We start from the raw sequence: 23,638 nt of genomic DNA on the forward strand, positions 1-23,638 counted from the left end.
AACCAGGGCAGACAGGGTCTTCGTCCCAAATGGCACCCTATTCCCTACATACAGTAGAGTACTACGTTTGACCAGAGCCCCATGTGCCCTGATCAAAACTCTGGTCAAAAGTAGCACACTACAGAGGGAATAGAGTGCCATTTGGGAAACATCCTGGGTCTGGGAACTGTGCGTCAAAGCAAGCAGGTCACTGTTGCCAAAGCACAGGCTTGGTGGGCCACACAACACATCATAATCTCCTCATAAAGGTTCTGTATATCTCTCCTCACTTCCCTTCTATCCCTCACTCTCACTCTCTCTCATCCCCACTTCCAATTCCACTTCATCCTCTCCTCCCTTTATCCTGTTCACCCCACATATCATTTTTCATTCCTTGACAGTGACATGACATTATCCTCAATCCCCCTCCTCTCTTTCTTTACAACCTTCTCTCTCTATCTCCCCCTCTCTCCTATCGTTTTCCTCTTTCTTTCTTACCCATCTCTCTTCCCTTTCCCCACATCACCGGGCTGTGCCCACCGGGTTTTGTAATCTTATTATGGCGCTCAGCTTGAATGACGTCTCTCCACTCCCTCAGTGGGAGACATCCCAGCAGGGCTCCCTCACTGTGTGACCCCCGACGTCCACATCTCTCTCCACTGACATGGTGAGAGGCCCTGGTTGTTGCTGTGGCTGCTGCTGCTGGTCAGCCTGGCTCACACCTGATATCTCTGCTGGGTAAAACCAACCCCCTTGCCTGCCCGCCTGCCTGAGGTAGTGGTGGAAGAGTGGGTAAGACAGAGCGCAGCAGACCAGATGTTAACCAGGCCCATGTCCCAGCTACTAAACTGGGATGCTTTTTGGCCTTATACATAGTACCAATCCAGGTATGTAGAGGACTGATCTTCCTAGGGCTCTGGTGTGAGCTCTGAGATGTCGCTGTTCTTTAGAGGAAGGGAGAGGAGAGAGAAAAGAACAGTGAGGTAGACGGAGCTAGATAAATTAAAATAACAAATGTCAAGGGAGCTCAAAAAGGTAGAGAAAGCAAGTGGCATACACACACACACACACACACACACACACACACACACAGAGAGAGAATGAGAGAACGCGAGAGACAAGGGGATAGAGCAAGCGTATGTGTTTTTGCCCTAGAGCTGAAAGGGTGTTGCTGGATAATTGAGGTCATTGTGGTATAATAAAATTATTTATACAGTATGTGTGTGTGTGTGTGTGTGTGTGTGTGTGTGTGTGTGTGTGTGTGTGTGTGGACCCTCGGAGTGCGTGTGTGAGTGACTCAGCTCTTACTGACATCACTACTGGCCTTCCCATGTTAATGAAGAGACGGTGACGTTTAACCCTAAAACTCTTTACCGCCACTATTACCTGTAGACTACTAGGGCTGCTAGAATGATTAAGTTCCTGTAATGGACCAATGAATGGCATCAAGCTGCTTCCAGGAAAAGGTCACCATCGATTATAGAGAAGGTGAGTATATACAGCTATAAACGCATAGAGGGGTCAGGGTGAGTAACAGCTATTGTGACAGGCATGACAGGCATCAATGCACAATGTTTGCAACGCCAGGGTTGTGGGTTCGATTCCCACGGGGGACCAGTACGGGGGGAAAAACATTTTTTTTAATGAAATGTATTCACTACTGTAAGTCGCTCTGGATAAGAGCGTCTGCTAAATGACTAAAATGTAAATGTAATTATGCACACATGCCATTTCCAAAGAATAATATGCACCGTATACGGGTCAAACACACAGACACACACCTGGCATTTCTCATACACACACACATCCGGCTGGGTGACTGTGGCAGCAGGGTGGATGACGGTGGGAAAGGCCAGATGACATAACACACAGCCACTTGTAATTTTCCAGTCTTTCAATCACCCCACTTCAGTAGTTACATAAGATCATCTGTGACCTTCACATTTACGTTTTTATACTGGGGCACAGCATGTGAGATTACTCCTGTTATACTTTACCCCCCACTCCCCCCCTCTTCCACCCTCTCCCACTCTCCTCAGTTGCAGCCATTGTTCAGTATCCTTAAGTATCAGTCCTACTGTTTCTGGCCTCTCAGCAGCTATGTAGAGCAGGAATGCATCCCAAATGGCACCCTATTCCATATATAGTGCACCAGTGGGCCCTGGTCAAAGGTAGTCCACTATATTGGAATAGGGTGCCGTTTGGTACACAGACGTGGGCTGTTGATGAGCTGTCACAGGGCCACTCATGGGCTCCACAGGTGGGGCTACAGCCGGTATGTGTCCCCACGGGACTCCCTGTCCCCCACAGAGCCTACAAGCACAGGGGAAATATTACAGCTCTTAAGCTTCAAGAGAGCCAGGCCTTCATTATCAATAAGAAGGTGCTTGAATGACTCACCTGGTTAAACTAAGGTTAAATGAAAAGGAGACCTTATTTTAACTGAAGGTGGCTTATATACATGCTTATCTAGGGTAAGTGTGTGTATGTCCATCAGTGGAGGCTGCTGAGGGGAGGACGGCTCATAATAATGGCTGGAGTGGAGTAAATGGAATGGAATCAAACACATCAAACATATGGTTTCCATGTGGTTGATACCACTCCATTGACTCCATTCCAGCCATTATTATAAGCCATTCTCCCCTCTCTTCTGACACCGGGGTAGGTGCAGTCCTGTCTCAACGTTCTCCCTCGGATCAGAAGCTCCATCCTTGTCCCGCAAGCTCTCACCTGCAGAGAAATTGACATGGGTAACCGGGAACTCCTGGCTGTTAAGCTGGCTCTTGAGGAGTGGCGTAACTGGTTAGAGGGTTCGGTCTTTCCCTTCATTGTGTGGACGGATCACAAAAATCTAGTCTACATCCAGACCGCCAATCGTCTGAACTCTCGACAGGACAGGTGGGCATTGTTTTTTGGAAGATTCAACTTCACACTCACTTATCGCCCCAGATCTAAGAATAGCAAGCCTGACACCCTCTCCCGTCAGTTTACCGCAGACAACACAAGTTCCGAGCTAGAAACACTATGCCATCCTCCTGCATCATTGCTGCTGTCTCCTGGGAGACTGAGTCCTGTGTTCGTCAGGCTCAGCTGAACCAGCCTGATCCTAGAAACGGTCCTTGTAAGGCTCTGTTTGTGCCAGATTCAGTTCGTTCTGATGTTCTTCAATGGGCCCATTCTACTCACCTCACATGTAACCCTGGCATGAACCGGACTGTCGCCTTCCTGCATCAGCGATTTTGGTGGCCCACCATGGAGAGACGCTTGGGAATTAATCTCAGCCCCTGCTCGGAACGAAACCTCCAAGCCTACATCTGGTCTGCTTCATCCTCTTCCCATACCCAGTCGCCCCCGATCACACATAGCTTTGGATTTCGTCACTGGCCTTCCCCCATCGAATGGTAACTCAGTCATCCTTACTATTATTGACTTTTTTTCCCAAAGTGGCTCACTTCATTCCCCTCTCCAAGCTTCCTTCCTCCCGGGAGACTGTGGACCTGCTGGTATCCCATGTTTTGCAGCTGCATGCATCCCTAGTGACATTGTTTCTGACAGAGGACCCCAGTTTACATCCCAGGTATGGAGAGCCTTCTGCACGGCTCTGGGTATTAAGGTCAGCCTTTCGTCTGGATATCACCAACAGCCGGCCCCAGCGGGTGAACCAGGAGTTGGAAACTGAAACACGCTGTGTGAATTCGGCTAACCCTTCCTCCTGGAGTGCCCAGCTACCCTGGGTGGAATATGCCCACAACACCCTAATGCCTCATTAGGTATGTCTCCCTTTGAATGTGCTCTGAGTTACCAACCTCCCTTGTTCCCTGCCCAAGAGGTCAAAGTAGAGGTGCCCTCAGTCCAGGACCATATGTGCCTTTGTTGTCGCATCTGCAGGAGGGCCTGGGCTGCCCTTCTTCGTGCCTCCGCCAGGACCCAATCCCAAGTTAACCATTGCCATGCTTCAGCCCCAGTCTATACTCCAGGCCAAAAGGTATGGCTTTCATCTAAGGACTTGCTACTGAAAGTGGTTTCCAAAAAACTAGCTCCTCGATTGCCCCTTTGAGATTGATCGTGTCATAAACCCCTCTGCTGTTCATCTGAAACTCCCAGACTCTCTCAATTCAGCCCACCTTCCATGTATCCTTAATTAAACCAGTCTGGTCCTGTCCCCTCCTGCAGCTGCTCCTCCACCCCCTCGGCTCATCAATGGCCATCCTGCCTATACGGTTTGGCAGCTTTTGGATGTGCACCATCGGGGCTGTGGTTGGCAGCATCTGGTGGACTGGGAGGGATATGGGCCTGAGGAGCGCTGCTGGGTGCCCCGTTGTCACATTCTGGAACCCTCACTCTTACAGGATTTTCATACCTCACACCCAGACAAGCCGGGCCATGCGCCAGGTGGCGTCCGTGGAGGAGGGGGGGTACTGTCACATCTGCTCCTGCTACACCCTCTGGTGTTCACCCGTTGTCTTCTTGACCTGCAGTTACCCCCCCTGTTCTCTCTCTCCCTCGCTGTGTGGTTGAAGACAGGTGTGCTGGAGTCAGAGCAGATCCCTACCAGCTGCAACTCGTTCCATAATCAAGACCTCTACAAATACTCAGTCCTGCCACTTCCACTCTGCTCAGTCAGTTCATGATTCTAGCCATTTATTGTTACTCTTCTGTGCCTGTTTCCCTGCCTGACACCGTTTATACTCTCATTGCAGTTACTGCTCTGTCTCCTGGTCCACATCTCACCACCCAACTACCTTACTCTGGATTTTACTCACCATCACTACCTTGGATTCCCCTCAGGACATGTTTTCCCTGTTCTACTCAAACCTTAGTCTCCACATCTGGTTTTTCTGCAACTCATCCGAGCTACCCCGGATCTGCACTCCATATCTCTCTGTGCAACAAATATTTTGGTTCATTCATCCCTGTTTCCTCATCTGGGTCTGCTCTTGGGTTCCCCTGTGTCACTCCGCTTAACAGGATGTTTCTCTTTCGTTCTCCTATAAAACTGTTGGCACTAATGGGCTGTGTGAGTCGACTCAGTGATGGTATTTTAATCAGTAGCATAGGGGTATGGAAGATTAGTCTTCCCTGTGGCTCAGTTGGTAGAGCATGGTGTTTGCAACGCCAGCATGGTGTGTGCAACGCCAGGGTTGTGGGTTCGATTCCCATGGGGGGCCAGTACAACAACAACAAAAAGTATGCACTCACTATTGTAAGTCGCTCTGGATAAGAGAGTCTGCTAAATGACTAAAATGTAAATTAAACTAAGCTGGTAGGACCAAGTAAACCTGCACTGGGCACAACAACCCTTCTCTGCTCTTCACTCCTGCATTCAATGTGTGACAATTACTCAGGTAGGATGTGTGCTTGTGTGTCAATGCATGTACACTACCAGTCAAAAGATCGGACACACCTACTCATTCCGGGGTTTTTCTTTTTTTACTCTTTTCTACATTGTAGAATAATAATGAAGACATCAAAACTATGAAATAACACATATGGACTGTAGTAGTAACTAAAAAATGTTATGTGAGATTCTTCAAAGTAGCCACCCTTTGCCTTGACAGCTTAGCACACACCTGGCATTCCAGTCACCTGGAATGCATTTAAAATAAAATAGTATTTGTCACATGAGCCGACTACAACAGGTGAAGACCTTCCAGTGAAATGCTTCCTTACAAGCCCCCAAAAATGCAGTTAAGAAAAATCTGTTAAATAAAGTAAGAAATTAAAGAGCGCAGTAAAATAACATTAGCGAGGCTATATACAGGAGGTACCTGTACAAAGTCAATGTGCGGGGGCACCGATTAGTTGATGTAATATATACATGAGTTATTAAAGTGACTTATGCATAGATAACAGAGTAGTAGCAGCAGCGTAAATGGGGGGGGTTTGCAAGCAGTCTGGGTAGCCATTTGATTAGATGTTCAGTAGTCTCATGGCTTGGGGGTAGAAGCTGTTTAGAAGCCTCTTGGACCTAGACTTGGCACTCCGGTACTGCTTGCCATGCGGTAGCAGAGAGAACAGTCTATGACTAGGGTGGCTGGAGTCTTTGACAATTTTTAGGACTTTCCTCTGACACTGCCTGGTATAGAGGTCCTGGATGGCACGAAGCTTCGTTCGCCCCAGTGATGTACTGGGCCGTACGCACTACCCTCTGTAGTGCCTTGCGGTCGGAGGCTGAGCAGTTGCCATACCAGGCAGTGATGCAACCAGTTAGGATGCTCTCAACAGTACAGCTGTAGAACCTTTTGAGGATCTGAGGACCCATGACAAATCTTTTCAGTCTCCTGAGGGGGAATAGGTTTTGTCGTGCCCTCTTCACAACTGTCTCAGTGTGCTTGGACCATGTTAGTTTGTTGGTTTTGTGAACACCAAGGAACTTGAAGCTCTCAACCTGCTCCACTACAGCCCCATCGATGAGAATGGGGGAGTGCTTGGTCCTCTTTTTCCTGTAGTCCACAATCATCTCCTTAGTCTTGATCATGTTGAGGGAGAGGTTGTTGTCCTGGCACTACACGGACAGGTCTCTGACCTCCTCCCTATATGCTGTCTCGTCGCTGTTGATAATCAGGCCTACCACTTGTGTCATCGGCAAACTTAATGATGGTGTTGGAGTCGTGCCTGACCATGCAGTCATGAGTGAACAGGGAGTACAGGAGGGGACTAAGTACACACCCCTGAGGGGCCCCAGTGTTGAGGATCAGCGTGGCAGACAAGTTGTTGCCTACACTTACCACCTGGGGGCAGCCCATCAGGAAGTCCAAGATCCAGTTGCAGAGGGAGGGGTTTAGTCCCAGGGTCCTTAGCTTAGTGATGACCGTCGTGGGCATTATGGTGTTGAACGCTGAGCTGTAGTCAATGAACAGCATTCTCACATAGGTGTTCCATTTGTCCAGGTGGAAATCGGCAGTGTGGAGTGCGATTGAGATTGTGTCATCTGTGGATCTGTTGGGGCGATATGCGAATTGGAGTGTATCTAGGGTATCCGGGAGTATGCTGTTGATGTGAGCCATGACCAGCCTTTCAAAGCACTTCATGGCTACTGTCTTGAGTGCTACAGGCGGTAATCATTTAGCCAGGGTACCTTCGCTTCCTTGGGCACAAGGACTATGGTGGTCTGCTTGAAACATGTAGGTATTACAGACTCAGTCAGGGAGAGGTTGAAAATGTCAGTGAAGACACTTGCCCCATGCATGCTTTGAGTACACGTCCTGGTAATCCATCTGGCCCCGTGGCTTTGTGAATGTTGACGTGTTTAATGGTCTTGCTCACATTGGCTACCGAGAGCTTTATCACACAGACATCCAGAACAGCTGGTGCTCTCGTGCATGCTTCAGTGTTGCTTGCTCGAAGCGAGCATAAAGGCATTTAGCTTGTCTGGTAGGCTCGCGTTACTGGGCAGCTCCCGTCTGGGTTTCCCTTTGTAGTCCGTAATAGTTTTCAAACCCTGCCATATCCGATGAGGGTCAGAGCCGTTCTAGTAGGATTCAATCTTAATCCTGTATTAACGCTTTGCTTGTTTGATGGATCGTCTGAGGGCATAGCAGGATTTCTTATAGGCGTCCGGATTAGTGTCCCGCTTCTTGAAAGTGGCAGCTCTAGCTTTTAGCTCAATAGGGATTTTGCCTGTAATCCAAGGCTTCTGGTTGGGACATGTACGTACAGTCATCCTGGGGATGACCCGCCAGCTGTATGTTATTCATGTCGTCGTTCAACCACGACTCGTTGAAACATAAGATATAACAGTTTTAATGTCCCGTTGGTAAGATATACATGCTTTTAGCTTGTCCAACTTATTTTCCTGGGATTGTACCTTGGCCAGTAGTACGGATGGCAAGGGCAGATTAGCCACTCGTCAGCGGATCCTCACAAGGCACCCCAATTTCTTTCTGCGTTATCTTTCCTGCCTCTTTCTCCTGCGAATAACGGGGATGAGGGCCTGTTCGGGTGCCTGCAGTAAATCCCTTTTGTCCGACTCATTAAGGAGAAATTCTTTGTCCAGTTCAAGATGAGTAAACGAGTTCCAGAAGATATTTTCAGGCATAAGAGACAGTAGCAGCAACATGTACAAAATAAGTTACAAAAAATGTTTAAAAACTAAATAGCACTGTTGGTTAACAGGTATGCCTTCTTAAAAGTTAATTTATGGAATTTATTTCCTTCTTAATGCGTTTGAGCCAATCAGTTGTGTTGTGACAAGGTAGCTCTATTTGGTAAAAGACCAAGTCCATATTATGGCAAGAACAGCTCAAATAAGCAAAGAGAAATGACAGTCCATCATTAATTTAAGGCATTATTTCAAGAACTTTGCAGTCGCAAAAACCATCAAGAGCTATAAAACTGGCTCTCATTAGGACCACCATAGGTAAGGAAGACCCAGAGTTACTTCTGCTACAGAGGATACATTCATTAGAGTTACCAGCCTTAGAAATTGCAGCCCAAATAAATGCTTCACAGAGTTCAAGTAACAGAAACATCTCTGCATCAACAGTTCAGAGGAGACTGCATGAATCAGGCCTTCATAGTCGAATTGCTGCAAAGAAACCACTACTAAAGGACACCAATAAGAACAAGAGACTTCCTTGGGCCAAGAAACCCGAGCAATGGACATTTGACTGGTGGAAATCTGTCCTTTAGTCCAAATTTGAGATTTTTGGTTCCAACCGCTTTGTCTTTGTGAGACGCAGAGTAGGTGAACGGATGATCTCTGCATGTGTTGTTCCCACTGTGATTTATTTAGAATTCAAGGCACACTTAACCAGCATGGCTAACACAGCATTCTGCAGCGACACTTCATCCCATCTGGTTTGCGCTTAGTGGGACTATCATTTGTTTTTCAACAGGACAATGACCCAACACTAATTCAGGCTGTGTAAGGGCTATTTGACCAAGAAGGACAGTGATGGAGTGCTGCACTAGATGACCTGGCCTCCACAATCACCCGACCTCAACCCAATTAAGATGGTTTGGGATGAGTTGGACCGCAGAGTGAAGGAAAAGCAGCCAACAAGTGCCCAGCATATGTGGGACCTCCTTCAAGACAGCTGGTTGAGAGAATGCTAAGAGTGTGCAAATCTGTTATCAAGGCAAAGGGTGGTTACTTTGAAGAATCTAAAATATAAAAATATTTTTGATTTACACTTTTTTGTTTTTTTGGTATTTCATAGTTTTGATGTCTTCACTATTATTCTGCAATGTAGAAAATAGTAAAAATAAATAAAAACCCTTGAATGAGTAGGTGTCCAAACTTTTGACTGGTACTGTATGTATGTATGTATGTATGTATGTATGTATGTATGTATGTATGTAATGTAATGTAATGTAATGTATGTATGTATGTGTGTGTGTGTGTGTGTGTGTGCGTGCGTGCATATAGAAAAAGAGAGAGTGTGAGGGTTAGCACCCCTTGCATTGCTGAGTGGGGTGCAGATCTGGCTGATGTGGGTCTGCTCTCCAGAGGCGGTCCTCGTAGATAGGCCAGCTAACGGGCCAGCCTATTAAAAGACAGCAGTAGAACAGTGTAAACTAGATCTGAGGACCCCCAGTGGACCCTGCGTAGGCGAGAGAGGCTCTCTCTAGCTAATGCTGCTAAAACTAAGCAGAGCTCTACTACGTCATACCAGCCAACCATCTCTAAAGGGAGACACTATATCCACCCAGCAACTGCAATGCCAACACAACACAAATGAGAGACACACCCCCATGTTATACTCCCCTGTCAACCCTAAGTGGCGTCCTGTCCTGTCCTGTCCTCCAGGTATAGGGTAGGTACTACTTAATTACATTAGCCCAGCTCATTAGCCCAGCGTGTGTCAGATCCCAGATATAGAGGTGGACGCAGCACTTTGGTCCCATAAAACGGCGTTCCATCCTTGTCTCTCTCACTGTAACAATTGGGCCATAATTCAACTCAAACGCATATAGATTTACAAGTGATTGATATACTGTACAATTAGGATGCCCGGCCTCACACAGACACGCATGGGCTACACTGACCGGGAATAGTGTTTGCATATGTGCATGGCAACTTTTATGCAATTAAAGTACACTTACGTGTGCAACCGGGCACGCACTCACGACTGAGGAGTGACTAACCACCCATCCAACCTAACACTGTCAAACACAACTCATTAAAATCTCTCTCTCTCACACAAGCAGGTCAATATCCCATCTGCTACTATTCTCTGTCGCTCTCTCTCTCTAATCCACACTTCCATCTCTGTCCCCCTCTCTCTCTTTACCCCTTCATCTCTGCTCTGTCCACCTCTGATTAAGAGCACATAGCTGCAAAGCCTCATTCACCCTCTGCTATCACAGCTCTGTGTCTGCCTGAACTCTAAGGCAGCAGGACTCACTCTATTCAATTCTCCAGTGGTATCTCCCTTCGTCTCCGTGTCAGGCCCTGGGAGAGCCCAGACAAATTAAATGGTTGGACCTTTAGGTCTCACTAAGTGCTAAAGGAAATGACACAATAAAATGAAAAGTAATCCTTCCCTTTGTGCACTGCGATTATTTTTCTATTAAGAGGCATTAGCAACGCGGCAACACTTCTGTCAAGAACAAAACCATCAAAGGTTTAAATCAAAAGCCTGGTGGTGCTGACGTGGTTTGGAAACTCAGCACAGACCGAAAAGTAATGAAATTCCTTTGGTGACAGATAACAAAATATAATAGAGAAATAAAGAACATCTCTCTCCCTACTTGAACAGAATGCTGCTGGTATTATGAGCTGATGAAAGAAAAAGAAGTGAAACACAAGAGACATTGATGATCATCGTGTTTGAAGGAAGAGATGTACAGCACATGCCGGCTGCATGTGGATAGAAGATAGCAGGTTGGAACTTTGTGTAAACAAACTGAAATAGGGGGTCAGAGCATCCCTATAGCCAGAGCGGCACGTCATGCTCTTCATTGTAGTCAGACGGCTAATATTAATACTATGCATGCAGGTCTCTCTTGGCTAAGAGTTGAGGAAAGACTGCCTCACTTCTTGTTTTCATAAGAAACATTAATGTGTTGGAAATTCCAAATTGTTTGCATAGTCAACTTACACACAGCACTGACACACACACTTTGTAAGGATCGACACAGGAGATGAGAAGCAGGTACAGCAAGTGAAGGTTTAATAGCTATCAGACATGAAACGGAACAGGAACAACGTCTGGACAGGAACACATAACAATTAATGTGGTCATAGGGAACACCACCAAAGAACAGACAGATATACAGGAGGTAATCAACAACGTGAAGGAGTCCAGGTGAGTCCAATGAGCGCTGCTGTGTGTAATGATGGTGACAGGTGCGTGTAAAGAAGGGTAGCCTGTGCCCTCAAGCGCCAGAGAGGGGGAGCGGGAGCAGGCGTGACAGTAACCCCCCCCCCACCTGCCGAGCCGGTTGAGGCGTGGGAGCCTGACGATTCGGCTGAGGCGTGAAAGCCCGATGGGCCGGCTGAGGCGTGACGTGATATGGAAACCTGCCGAGCCAAGCAAGGAAATCTCAAGAGCCAGCTTGGGCGTGACAGCCTGACGAGCCAGCTTAGGCACCCCCGGTTCCAATGGCGGCGGAATCCAAGCCCGACGTCACCAACAACAAAAAATAATGGGCCGCCTGAGGCATAGGAGCCCAACGAGCCGACTGAAGCATGAAGTGAGATGGGAACCTGCTGAGCCAACCGGGGCAAGGAAACCTCTTGAGCCAGCTAGGGCATGACAGCCCGACTTGCCAGCTTAGGCACCCCCGGTTCCATAGGCGGCGGCCCCGGGTCCGACATCACCAACAAAACAAAACCCTAAAAAACTCCCTGATGCTTCATGTAATGGTGTCCGCATTCTATAAGAAACGACGCAGGACATGAGAAGCAGGTACAGCAAGTGAAGGTTTAAATGTCTTTATGGACATGAAACGGAACAGGAACAACGTCTGGACAGGAACACATAACAACAATTAATGTGGTCATAGGGAACACCACCGAGGAACAGACAGATATACAGGAGGTAATCAACAACGTGAAGGAGTCCAGGTGAGTCCAATGAGCGCTGCTGCGCGTAATGATGGTGACAGGTGCGTGTAAAGAAGGGTAGCCTGTGCCCTCAAGCACCAGAGAAGGGGAGCGGGAGCAGGCGTGACACACTTACCCCACCAGACATGCCACCAGGGGTCTTTTCACAGTCCCCAGGTCCAGAACTAATTCAAGGAAACGTACAGTATTATTCAGAGCCATGAGTGCATGGAACTCCCATCTTAAATAGTGCAAGTGAACAGCAAACCTGGTTTCAAAAAACAAATAAAGCAACACCTCACGGCACAACGCCTCTCCCCCATGTGACCTACTTGTAGTGTGTATGTACAGACATGTATGTCAGTGGAGGCTGCTGAGGGGAGGACGGCTCATAATAATGGCTGGAACGGAGTCAATGGAATGGAATCAACCACATGGAAACCACATCTTTGATGTGTTTGATGCCATTAATGTTCCATGTTTTTAAATGTATATAAATTGTAAAGTATTTTGTCTGTAATGTAGTTTTTGTTATGTCGGACCCCAGTAAGACTAGCTGTCGCCACTGATGTCAGCTGATGGGGATCCTAATAAATAAAACAAAACACCAGCATCCCCATACTGTCTCCATGTACCTGTTCTTAAACCTTAACACACCCACCTATAGGAACCTCAGCCCCTTTCTCTCTAGCTTCTCTAACATCTAAGAGTCATATACAGTACAGTAGCTACACAGCTCTATTTTTGTTATTTAACCTTTAGTTAACTAGGCAAGTCAGTTAAGAACAAATTCTTATTTACAATGACGGCCTACCCCAGCCAAACCCTAACCCGGACGACGCTGTGCCAATTGTGCGCTGCCCTATGGGACTCCCAATCACGGCTGGATGTGATACAGCCTGGATTCAATCCAGGGACTGTAGTGACGCCTCTTGCACTGAGATGCAGTGCCTTAGACAGCTGCGCCACTCGGGAGCTCTGTCATGTCACACCTCTGTCAGATCCACTCACACTTGTCACAGTGTCACAGTAGAATATATGATGATACAGGCACCATTCACTGGGATTCAATGAGTAACCAGCAAACATCAGAAGAGACAGGAAGTAATTATAGCAACTGGCAGTATGATGTCACACCTACCCCAGTACCCATCATCACCCAACTGCCCACTCCACTACCCATCCTCACTGACCTGCCCACTGCACTACCCCACTGCTCAGTTAATTAGCCATCGGTCAACAGTCAGTCGAATACAAACACAGGACTGTTCCACTTTTGTCCTTTCTTATACATACACACACTAAGGGGTCGATTCAATCCGCATCGTGGAAGATCCGCAGTATAGTGCGGTTGAAATGTAAGGGTTATTTCCGATCGAGCTGACATATGCAGCGGGAACATTGCCTTTAAATTCCAATCGCGCTATACCGTGGATCAATCAATCAAATGTATTTATAAAGCCCTTTTTACATCAGCCAATGTCACAAAGTGCTATACAGAAACCCAGCCTAAAACCCCAAACAATGCAGATGTAGAAGCACGGTGGCTAGGAAAAACTCTAGAAAGGCAGGAACCCAGGAAGAAACCTAGAGAAGAACCAGGCTCTCAGGGGTGGCCAGTCCTCTTCTGGCTGTGCCGGGTTGAGATTATAACAGTACATGACCAAGATGTTCAAACGTTCATAGATAACCAGCAGGGTCCAAAAAAGTATTAGAATAATCACAGTGGTTGTAGAGGGTGCATGAGTAAATGTCAGTTGGCTTTTCATAGCCGAGCATTCAGAGTTAGAGACAGCAGGTGCGGTAGAGAGAGAGAGAGTCGAAAACAGCAGGTCCGGGAAAAGACCATGCCTCGAACAAAAGAGATCTCAGAAGACCTAAGATGAAGAATTGTTGCCTTGCATTAAGCTGGAAAGAGTTACCAAAGTATCTCTAAAAGCCTTGATGTTCATCAGTCCACGGTAAGACAAATTGGCTATAAATGGAGGAAGTTCAGCACTGTCGCTACTCTCCCTAGGAGTGGCCATCCTGCAAAGATGACTGCAAGAGCACAGTGCAGAATGCTCAATGAGGTTAAGATGAATCCTAGAGTGTCAGCTAAAGACTCACAGAAATCTCTGGAACATGCTAACATCTCTGTTGATGAGTCTACGATACGTAAAACACTAAACAAGAAGGGTGTTCATGGGAGGACACCACGGAAGAAGCCACTGCTGTCCAAAATAAACATTGCTGCGCGTCTGAAGTTTGAAAAAGAGCACCTGGATGTTCCAGTAGCTCTGTGGACAGATGAAACTAAAGTTGAGCTGTTTGGAAAGAACACACAACACTATGTGTGGAGAAAAAAAGGCACAGTACACCAACATCAAAACCTCATAACCTCATCCCAACTGTAAAGTATGGTGGAGGGAGCATCATGGTTTTGGGCTGCTTTGCTGCCTCAGGGCCTGAACAGCTTGCTATCGTCGACGGAAAAATGAATTTCCAAGTTTATCAAGACATTTTGCAGGAGAATGTTATGCTATCTGTCCGCCAATTGAAGCTCAACAGAAGCTGGGTGATGCAACAGGACAACAACCCAAAACACAGAAGTAAATCAACAACAGAATGGCTTTAACAGAAGAAAATACGCCTTCTAGAGTGGCCCGGTCAGAGTCCTGACCTCAACCCAATTGAGATGCTGTGGCATGACCTCAAGAGAGCAGTGCACACCACAACCCAAAAATATTGCTAGACTGAAACAGTTCTGTAAAGAGGAATGGTCCAAAATTCCTCCTGACCGTTGTGCAAGTCTGATCCGCAACTACAGAAAACGTTTGGTTGAGGTTATTGCTGCCAAAGGAGGGTCAACCAGTTATTAAATCCAAGGGTTCACATAGTTTTACAACCCTGTACTGTGAATGTTTACACGGTGTGTTCAATAAAGACATGAAAACGTATAATTGCTTATGTGTTATTCGTTTAAGCAGACTCTTTGTCTATTGTTGTGACCTAGATGAAGATCAGATCACATTGTATGAACAATTTATGCAGAAATCCAGGTATTTCCAAAGGGTTCACACACTTTTTCTTGCCACTGTAAACCCAGACCCATGTAGGCAGTTCTTGGTCCTGGTACTGACCCAACCCTCTGATCCACTCCTGATAGGATCAGCTAACATGACAGATCCAGAACCCCCACCACTGTTGTTTGCAACAGAGCTGTAAGATCATAATCCTTCCTCTCTCTCTCCCCTCAACGGAAATGGTACTGCTGTTATTGTCACAGCAGCAGGGTGCACTGCTGAGAGCCTGTAGCTCACAGGCTGACTGGCTGGCTGGCTGGCTGGCTGGCTGGCTGGCTGGCTGACTGGAGTGGATGGGTAGTACAAGAGTGCACAAGACTACCTACTATGTGGATGTGCATGTTTAGAATAGGGTCTGAGATTATGGAAATTAATGCATTTTACTGACATTATATTCAGAGGCATTGGGTAATCATTTCACAGGATATAATGTTAATTCCTATGGAGTTGACATTTAGGCAGGCCGTGCTAGGTGTGATTTATGGAGAGCGCTGTTACTGTCACAAGCGTTGTTATGGACAGACCAAGGCGCAGCGGGTATAGTGCTCAGTCTTACTTGTTTATTTAAAGAGAACACTTAAACAAAGAAAAAACAAACGACCACAAACAGTTCCGTAAGGTTCACAGACTATAACAGAAAATAACCACCCACAAAACCCAAAGGAAAACAGGCTGCCTAAGTATGGCTTCCAATCAGAGACAACAAAAGACACCTGCCTCTGATTGGAAACCACACTCGGCCAAACCTGGAAAACAAAACATAGAAAATGAAAACTATAACCAAAATCCCCTAGACCAAAAACCCCAAAACACACAAAACAAACACCACCTGCCACGCCCTGACCATACTACAATGACAAAAGACCCCTTTACTGGTCAGGACGTGACAGTTACAGTGTTGTACATGTGTGTACCCAAATCCAACAGGGAACTCGTTTATAATAACACAGGCTTGGGTGGTAGCATTTTAACAGCACACACACACACACACACGTTACATCATAATAAGCCCCCATGCTCTTGAAGTGCTCTCTGGTTGATCTTTTGATGACTGCGTACAGTGTCATCACACCACAAATCACTCGGCCTACTTTCAATATTTGTGCTTTACCTGTTTATACAACACCTGTAGACTCACAGAGGACAGGCACACACAAGTATGAGCACATACAGTCACACAAAAGGAATTGGTCTTCTACACTACGCAAGAGAGAAACAGTCATATTGACTACAGTTAAATAATTAGAGAGATAAGCCACATGGAAAACATTGATCATGGGAAGCATGTAAAGGACAACAGAATGTCAATCAGCCTGAGTTTATTAATAGTCTATCAATGAGATTCAATTAAAAAGAGGAGCAGTATTAGTGTGGGATTCACTTTCCTAATAGAATAAGATCGTATCTAGATATGCAAATGTACAGCAGTTACATGTAATCTGATTACAATCTGATTACAAAAAATGTACTGTAATCAGTTACGTTACCAGCAAAAAAGATTGTAATCAGATTACAGATACTTTTTGAGAAAATAGATGATTACTTCTTGGATTACTTTTCAATTCTGAAAGGATGTTAGCGAAAAAATACATTACGACACCTTTCTGTTTTCTCAATGACATTCAATTCAGCATTGAAAAATGGCACAAGTTTAAGTTTGTTCCACCTGAGCGAGCGTGACCACAAGTCAGAGACCCCTATGATGACACACTAAAATAATGCATTTGTTGGATCCTTTTAGTCTTCTACGAATGCCTCTTAAAGGGAAAGTAATCTTAAAGTAATCTTAAAGTAATCAGATTACGTTACTGAGTTTGGGTAATCCAAAAGCAATGTTACTGATTACAATTTTGGACAGGTAACTAGTAACTGTAATGGATTACATTTAGAAAGTAACCTACCCAACCCTGCTCACAGCAGTGTGCACACAAAACCCCATACACGCTTGTGCTTGCACAAACACCTGTGCACACGTGATGGACAGTAAACACACACATGCTGAGGAACACTTGACAGTTGTAACAACAGACACACAACCAAATAACCTGGTCACTGTGGAGGGGAGTCGCAAAGCCACTTCCTCCTGATCTATTTAAAGGACGACTGCACTTTGTGATTTGGCCTCGCTTTAGATTTGGTTAATTAAGAAATGCTAGGTGCCATGACTGAATTGTCTTGTGTGTGTATTCGCAGGTTGGAAGAGTAAGACAAGTAATTTAGCCCATTAGCTTCAGCCGGGTGGTGTGCAATCGTGGCAAAATTGGTTTGACTTTGGATAGCCTATCTCCGGGGCTAGTTAGGGACCGTCGATAAATTACACAATGAAAATGAGACAACGTTTTTATGTTGCAAACCTTGCAGTTTTGTCATGAAATGCTTTCCAAATTTGTATATGAATTTCTACAATTTATAGTTGGTTTGAGGTTTTAAGTCATTGAAATTTGGAGCTATTGGAATTTAATATATTGTCACATATACATTGTGTAATTCACCAGTAGTCCCTATCTAGCCCCATAGTGATATCCAAAATCAACCCAAATTTACCACGATCGGGTCACCTAAAGCTACACTCCGAATTGATGATTACTTGTATGCTGCCAGCTGTGGGCAGGATTGAAACAAACCCAACCTTCATTTCCGTTACGATGCAGTCAAGACCCCAAGTCTCACAAAACTCAATTTTGGACGAGACTGACTTTATGAACAAAATTATCCTATTTTCACTTTGTAGCGTGGCCAATTTTGACAGTAGAATAACTGTTTCTGACTCATATCAACGTCACATGACTGATATCTAAATGAGAAGTTGTTTTTTAGGGGCAGTTGCTCTTTAAAATAGACATACAGACACACGCTTCAAATTAACACAACAAAACAAAATGGTGTAAGTAAAAAAAATAAGGCCTTATTGGTATGGGCATGATTAAGCCATTGTTTTCTATATTTTTTGTTGTTACTGTGGGACAATACTATACAGTTAATAACAGCTGTTACTTTGTAATGTATCACACAATTGGCAATCCATAGTGCTTTGATTACACCAGCCAAATCAATTCCACTTATGCTGTTATTGATAACAAGACACTCATCAACAAGAGCTCAGGTGATGACCTTAGAGAGGGGGGAAAAAAGCACTGCCTTTTGTTGTGAATGAGGTATAACTAATGTAACACCTTAATAAGCATAAAATATTTAATTACTATTTTCATTTACTGGAATACTCATCGTTCGAAACATCCCATTGGCAGATAAACTGCATTAACGAATCACCTCTGGATTAGAACCCACTCCGGTGACATGACACACACATGCAGCCTAAATGATCATGGTGTTTTACCAACCCATCATGCTCTGTGCTGAGAAGCTCTGGTTAGGAGTGCATATTGACAGTCCATCAGATCCACAGTGTTACCACACAAACACTCGCTGAACCAAAGGTTGCTGTGTGACGCCCAGCCAGAGGAAGGGCACGTAACTCAGGAGAGTGAGGTGGGGTGAGGGTGTTCACCCTTCCACCCCAACAGAGGCTCTCTATCCCATCTGCTGGATTCATTTAGATTGGACCTAAAATAGGTGAACGGGCGGTTATTGCCCTTTGGTGTACTTTGATATCCTTGGTCTCCTGAGTTTATCTATCAATCCATAGGATCAGAGGTGGATTGACATTGGGATTAGTATGGAGAGGGCTCGTGTTGTGTGTTTAGTCCATAGACAAATGGGACGGGCCGACTCACTGTGAGTGAATCAACTGGAGCCTCTCAGTCTGAACGATGACCCTAATCTGTGTCCATTATGAGCATTCCCCCACACCAGTCCCTCCCAGAGCATTACATGGGGGAATAGGGAGGTTAAACACACGCTGCCATGTGCTGTTGATCCTGTACTGTAGGCCACCACAACAGAAACGACTCTCAAGAAACACAAATCTTATCTGCATGAAGTTTCCCTAAAACAGATGTTGAGTGGTCATAGCCTACACGTGTATCAAGCCAGTGGATGTGCTGGGGTCTTGTCTAGTTGGTCTGAGTGTTAAGTGTGAATGAGGCCATGGGGTAGGGCGACCAGACGTCCCCGATTTCTTGGGACAGTCCCCGATTTTGGTGAGCTGTCCCCGACTAGAGCGGTCCCCAGAAATGTCCCCGATTGGCCCTCAGAAAGAAAAAAGCAACTCTGGAGTTAAATCTGATATGGAGTCTGATATTTCAATAATCCAACGCTGTATCCAATCAGATTTGCATGTCAAAATGTTGTCTGTCCCTGTACCAAACTTGCTTGCTCCCGTGGCTTTGCCGCAGCCTTTTTATAAGAATGTTCAGCCAAACATTTGATCAGTGATACGTTTTAACCACTGAACCAAACTTGAAAACTACTAGATAGAGATGGATTACCCATCCTAGACTGTGTTAAAATTACTACAAGTATTTGAAAGGACTATAGTGAAAATGTAGTTCCATGACATTGTTTTTATAATGTTTTCACGCCGCTAGCTACAACAAAAATGTACCCGATTTTCATATCCAAAATCTGGTCACCTTACCGTTGGGGCATGTTTCTGTGCTCTTTCTCTCTCTCTCGCTCTCTGTCTGAGTCAGGTCCAGGGCACACTAGGTGTCAGCTATGGGAGCCGCTCTCACATTAAAACCCCCAGGGCAGAAATCAGGATCCTGGACCCACTCATACATTTACACATGTGCAAGCTAGCGCATATGCAAACGACCCAGCCACACGGAGACATTCCTCCATTAAAACAGTGACCTTTCAGAGGTGATCTGTGAGGGAGGCTGTGGAACGTCGCTGTGCGTTTGGTCGTCATGGAAACAACCCTGCGGTAGAATACAACCGGTCATTGTGACGTTGCTGTTTGTTAAATCATGTTAGTTGTGCTTCTGGGTAAATGACTCCTATGGGCCTCTGCTAGTCTAGTATACTAACTGTACTGCAGTCTACGTAGTTAGAGTTGGTAGCTGTCATTAAAACTGTTGCGCTAACATAATTGAAGTGATTTGTGTATCAAACCCCCTTAGCAAACACTGGCCTTGAGTGTGTTTATGTGTTCGTATACATGCGTGGGTGTGTCTAATGCTGTGGGATAATGAGGGTCTCCTAAAATGAGTCTTAGTCATTAACTATGCCCACCCCATTGTCCCTGGGGCCCCAAAATAACCACTGCTAGATTGTATCTCCAGTAATACACACACACACACACACACACACACACACACACACACACACACACACACACACACACACACACACACACACACACACACACACACACACACACACACACACACACACACACACACAGCTGTGAAACATCCTCCACTCTCCCCACAGTATGTATGTTTGTGACAGTATGTTTGTGTGGTATAGTAACGGCACACACCTCAACACTCGCCCACAAACACACAAGTTAGCTTGTACACATGGGTACCTACATTAAATCACACACACTGTTGACCTGTCTTAATAAAAAAAGTTGAGCACAACCATCAGAAAGACCACACACACACACACACACACACACACACACACACACACACACACACACGCACACGCACACGCACACATAACCAACACAACTCACAGACAGCAGTCCCTTCATGGAGCCCCTTCCAGAGTAGAGTACAGTCAGCACCATTTAACCTGCACCTCTCTTTAGATGTGAATGTTACTGTGGACTTCACTGTAAACTATCTGAACTGCTTTCAAATAAACCAGATGACCCCAGCCTCTGCTCTCCGGATGGGGGCGCCAGCCAGACACGATGCCCCATGGAGGGTGGGGGAGCAGGCCAGCCAGCTGCCCCCACAGGAGGCTCTGGCCAAAGGCAAAGGCCAGGGTCAGTCTGCCTGCAGCTGCAGGCTGAGAGAAATAATCTATCACAACATCTGATGTAAGGGGAGATTGAGCAACAGTTCCTCTGAGAAAAAGGAAGAAAGAGAGCCATCAACAGAAAAGAACATAAAAACGATGACTAACAGACCAGAGGGGTTTAACACTTCTCTAAGAGAGAGAGAGAGAGAGGGTTTCAGGGCTGAAGCAGAGAAGGCCGTTGGACAGGGAGAGGAGAGGGTCATGGGTTCACAGCCCAAGATGTTTGAGTGCTGCAGTCGTGCCCTTGAGTCAGAGACTGTACAGTGTAAGTGATTCAATCAGGCTAAAGCATGGAGACGGCGCCACGCCAAACTATTAGCTGATGTGAGATAGAGCTCTGTAACAGGGACAGCAGCTCAGGGAGCTGACACCAGGCAGGTGAAAGTGAGAGAAAACAGGTTGTGCCTGTTTCTCTGCACTCCTTCATAGTATAGCGTTCTTGTCTTCCTCTCTCTCTATTTCTCTCTATTTCTCTCTCTCTATCTTTTGAGGCTGAGCCACTGGCCTGGATCTCACACAACACCAACCAACTCCTACTTTGACCCACTTTCTCCCAGACTAAAATCTAACACACTGTCGACAGGCTGCAGGGCCAAGGAGAAGAGCCAGAATTGTCCCGTTCCATCTTTCTATGGCTACAGGCAAACATCAGAAAAGAACCAGGCAAGACAGGGAAACAGACTCTACAAAGTGAGAAGGACTAGCAGTCCAATAGAAAATCTGTCAGATCAAGACAAATATTAGTCACTTGTGTAATCATTAACTATAGTTCTGTGACCACAACGACACAACAAACCATGGTCGACTTTTATAAGGTTTAACTGGCCAGAGTGATAACATTCAGCGACAATGGGACCCATAGTTAAATAGGCCGTAGAACAAAAGTATAAGAAACAGCCGAGAAGGAGATGACAACACTGTATTCTCAACCATGTGGCAGAAAAAGACAGGATCAGGCCACAGATCAAGATGCAACAAAAAAAGAGAAGTCACACTGCAGTTAAGACTGATGGTCCAATATGACATGGTTTGTCCTAGTCTGGTAAAACACAAGTTCCAATCCTGACAGTGGCCGTGATCAACAATAAGTTATCCCTAAGCTTGGCTGTGAGGTCGAACATCTGTAGCACACGTGCATAACACGATAAACTGAGATGCATACAAGAAAACACACAAGACACACAGGTCAGACGCAACACACGCAGAACACGATGAACACACACTCACACACATAGGTTAACCGAGGACAAGCTAAACACATACTGACTGTACACAGACAGACACTGTTCTACCCGGGTCAAACCAATTCTCTCACTTACCATCTCTACTTGCCGGGGGTCCAGTTGGGTGGGTGCCGAGGACTGCACAGCAAAGTGGATCTTCCTGCTCTCCTTGCACTCGTCCCCAACCTCATCCGACGCAGAGGGATCCATGGCTGTGTCTGTGTCCCAGGGGGGTCACTCTCTCACCAGGCACCAAGCTCTGCTCCACTAGGCTCCCTGGAGGAAGGTCCCAACACAACACACTGTACAGCAGTCCTGCTTCTGCTGGGTCTACCTCTCTCTCTATATATATATATATATACACACACCTCTCCACTACTGTCTCACTTCAAAAACAAAACAGATGAAGTTCTCTTTGTTTATCTTTGTTGCTCTCCTCTTTCACTCACGGTCAGCTATTTCTTCTATCCTTTATCTCCCCTGTTCCCTCCCTTCTTCCTCTCTGCCTGTTTCTGTCTGACACTTACTCTTGTTTGACGTTCTAGGTGGTGTGTGTTTATCTCTCTCTCTCTCTCTCTCCTCCCTCTCTTTCCCTCGCTCACAACCTGTGCAACAAGAGTAATTGAGACACGTCCTTAGAGCTGGCAGAGAGAGAGAGAGCGAGAGAGAGAGAGAGAGAGAGAGAGAGAGAGAGAGAGAGAGAGAGAGGGGGGTGGGACAGAGGCAGGGGAGGTTGGCGGTGGAAGCTAGAGTGAGGGAGGGAAGAGAGAGGGGGAGGGATGGACCGGAGTGAGGGGAGTTGTGTTTTTGTATATATTTAAGCTGACGTTGATTTGTAATCAGGAAAAAAAGATAATCTCATCCCATCAGCTGAGCCTCTTTTGGCCTCTGTTTGTGAATGAGAGATTTGTGCTCTCAGAGGGAGAGAGGGGAGGAGAAAGAGAGAGAGCAGGGAGGGACAAACAGGGAGAAATAGAGACACAACGGGACACAGAGACTGGAAAGGAAGAGAGAAAGGACGAAAAACAGAGAGAAAGCCGAGCAAAACAAGGAATAAATAATGACAGATGCAGAAGAATCAGCATCAGGCATGGAGGCAGAGAGGCATGTGCTATGATTGGCTGGCTAATTTAGTAAACAGTGGTGCTATGAATATCTGATGGTGACTCATGGCATGCTGGGTACTCATCTAATGAATTTCCATAAAGAACAAGATCTTAGGATGCAGGAAGAATGTTAACAGTCTCATTTCTGTTCTGCTCTGTTCCACAGAGAGCTGCGAATCAGGCGCTGAGATGGTTCAACGGCAAAGGTGCATAAAGATGGAGAAATTCCGATGTTGCGTCATTGTTTTTAGCACTGGTCCACATAGTTCTTAAACTACAGCGCGCGACATGGTTCAATGTGGCGGTAAATTGTTTTTTCAAATTGCCACTGTCTTGGAGCTAGATTTGAGATCATGTATACTTCGCAAAAGCCGGTACCAAAAAAAAGAGTAACGG

The 23,638-nt window shown here is 45.9% G+C and overlaps 1 protein-coding gene across 2 annotated transcripts in view; it reads right to left on the reverse strand.

The window, feature by feature from the left end:
* The window catches only part of LOC106601002 (protein phosphatase 1 regulatory subunit 1B), a 33,107-nt gene extending 10,384 nt beyond the window's left edge, over positions 1-22,723 (reverse strand). Inside the window, exons 1-2 of one of the 2 annotated variants that reach the window (XM_014192840.2) lie at positions 22,586-22,723; positions 22,233-22,412 (exon numbers count right to left, since the gene is read on the reverse strand). In XM_014192840.2, the coding sequence (XP_014048315.1) occupies positions 22,233-22,346 (114 nt within the window). In that variant the 5' untranslated portion in view covers positions 22,347-22,412; positions 22,586-22,723. Of the gene's footprint in view, positions 1-22,232; positions 22,413-22,504 lie in introns of both variants that reach the window. The other variant, XM_014192839.2, reaches the window with a different exon arrangement.
* Positions 22,724-23,638: the final 915 nt, after the last annotated feature.

This window comes from Salmo salar, chromosome ssa03, assembly GCF_905237065.1.
Source record: "Salmo salar chromosome ssa03, Ssal_v3.1, whole genome shotgun sequence".
Classification (NCBI taxonomy): domain Eukaryota; kingdom Metazoa; phylum Chordata; class Actinopteri; order Salmoniformes; family Salmonidae; genus Salmo; species Salmo salar.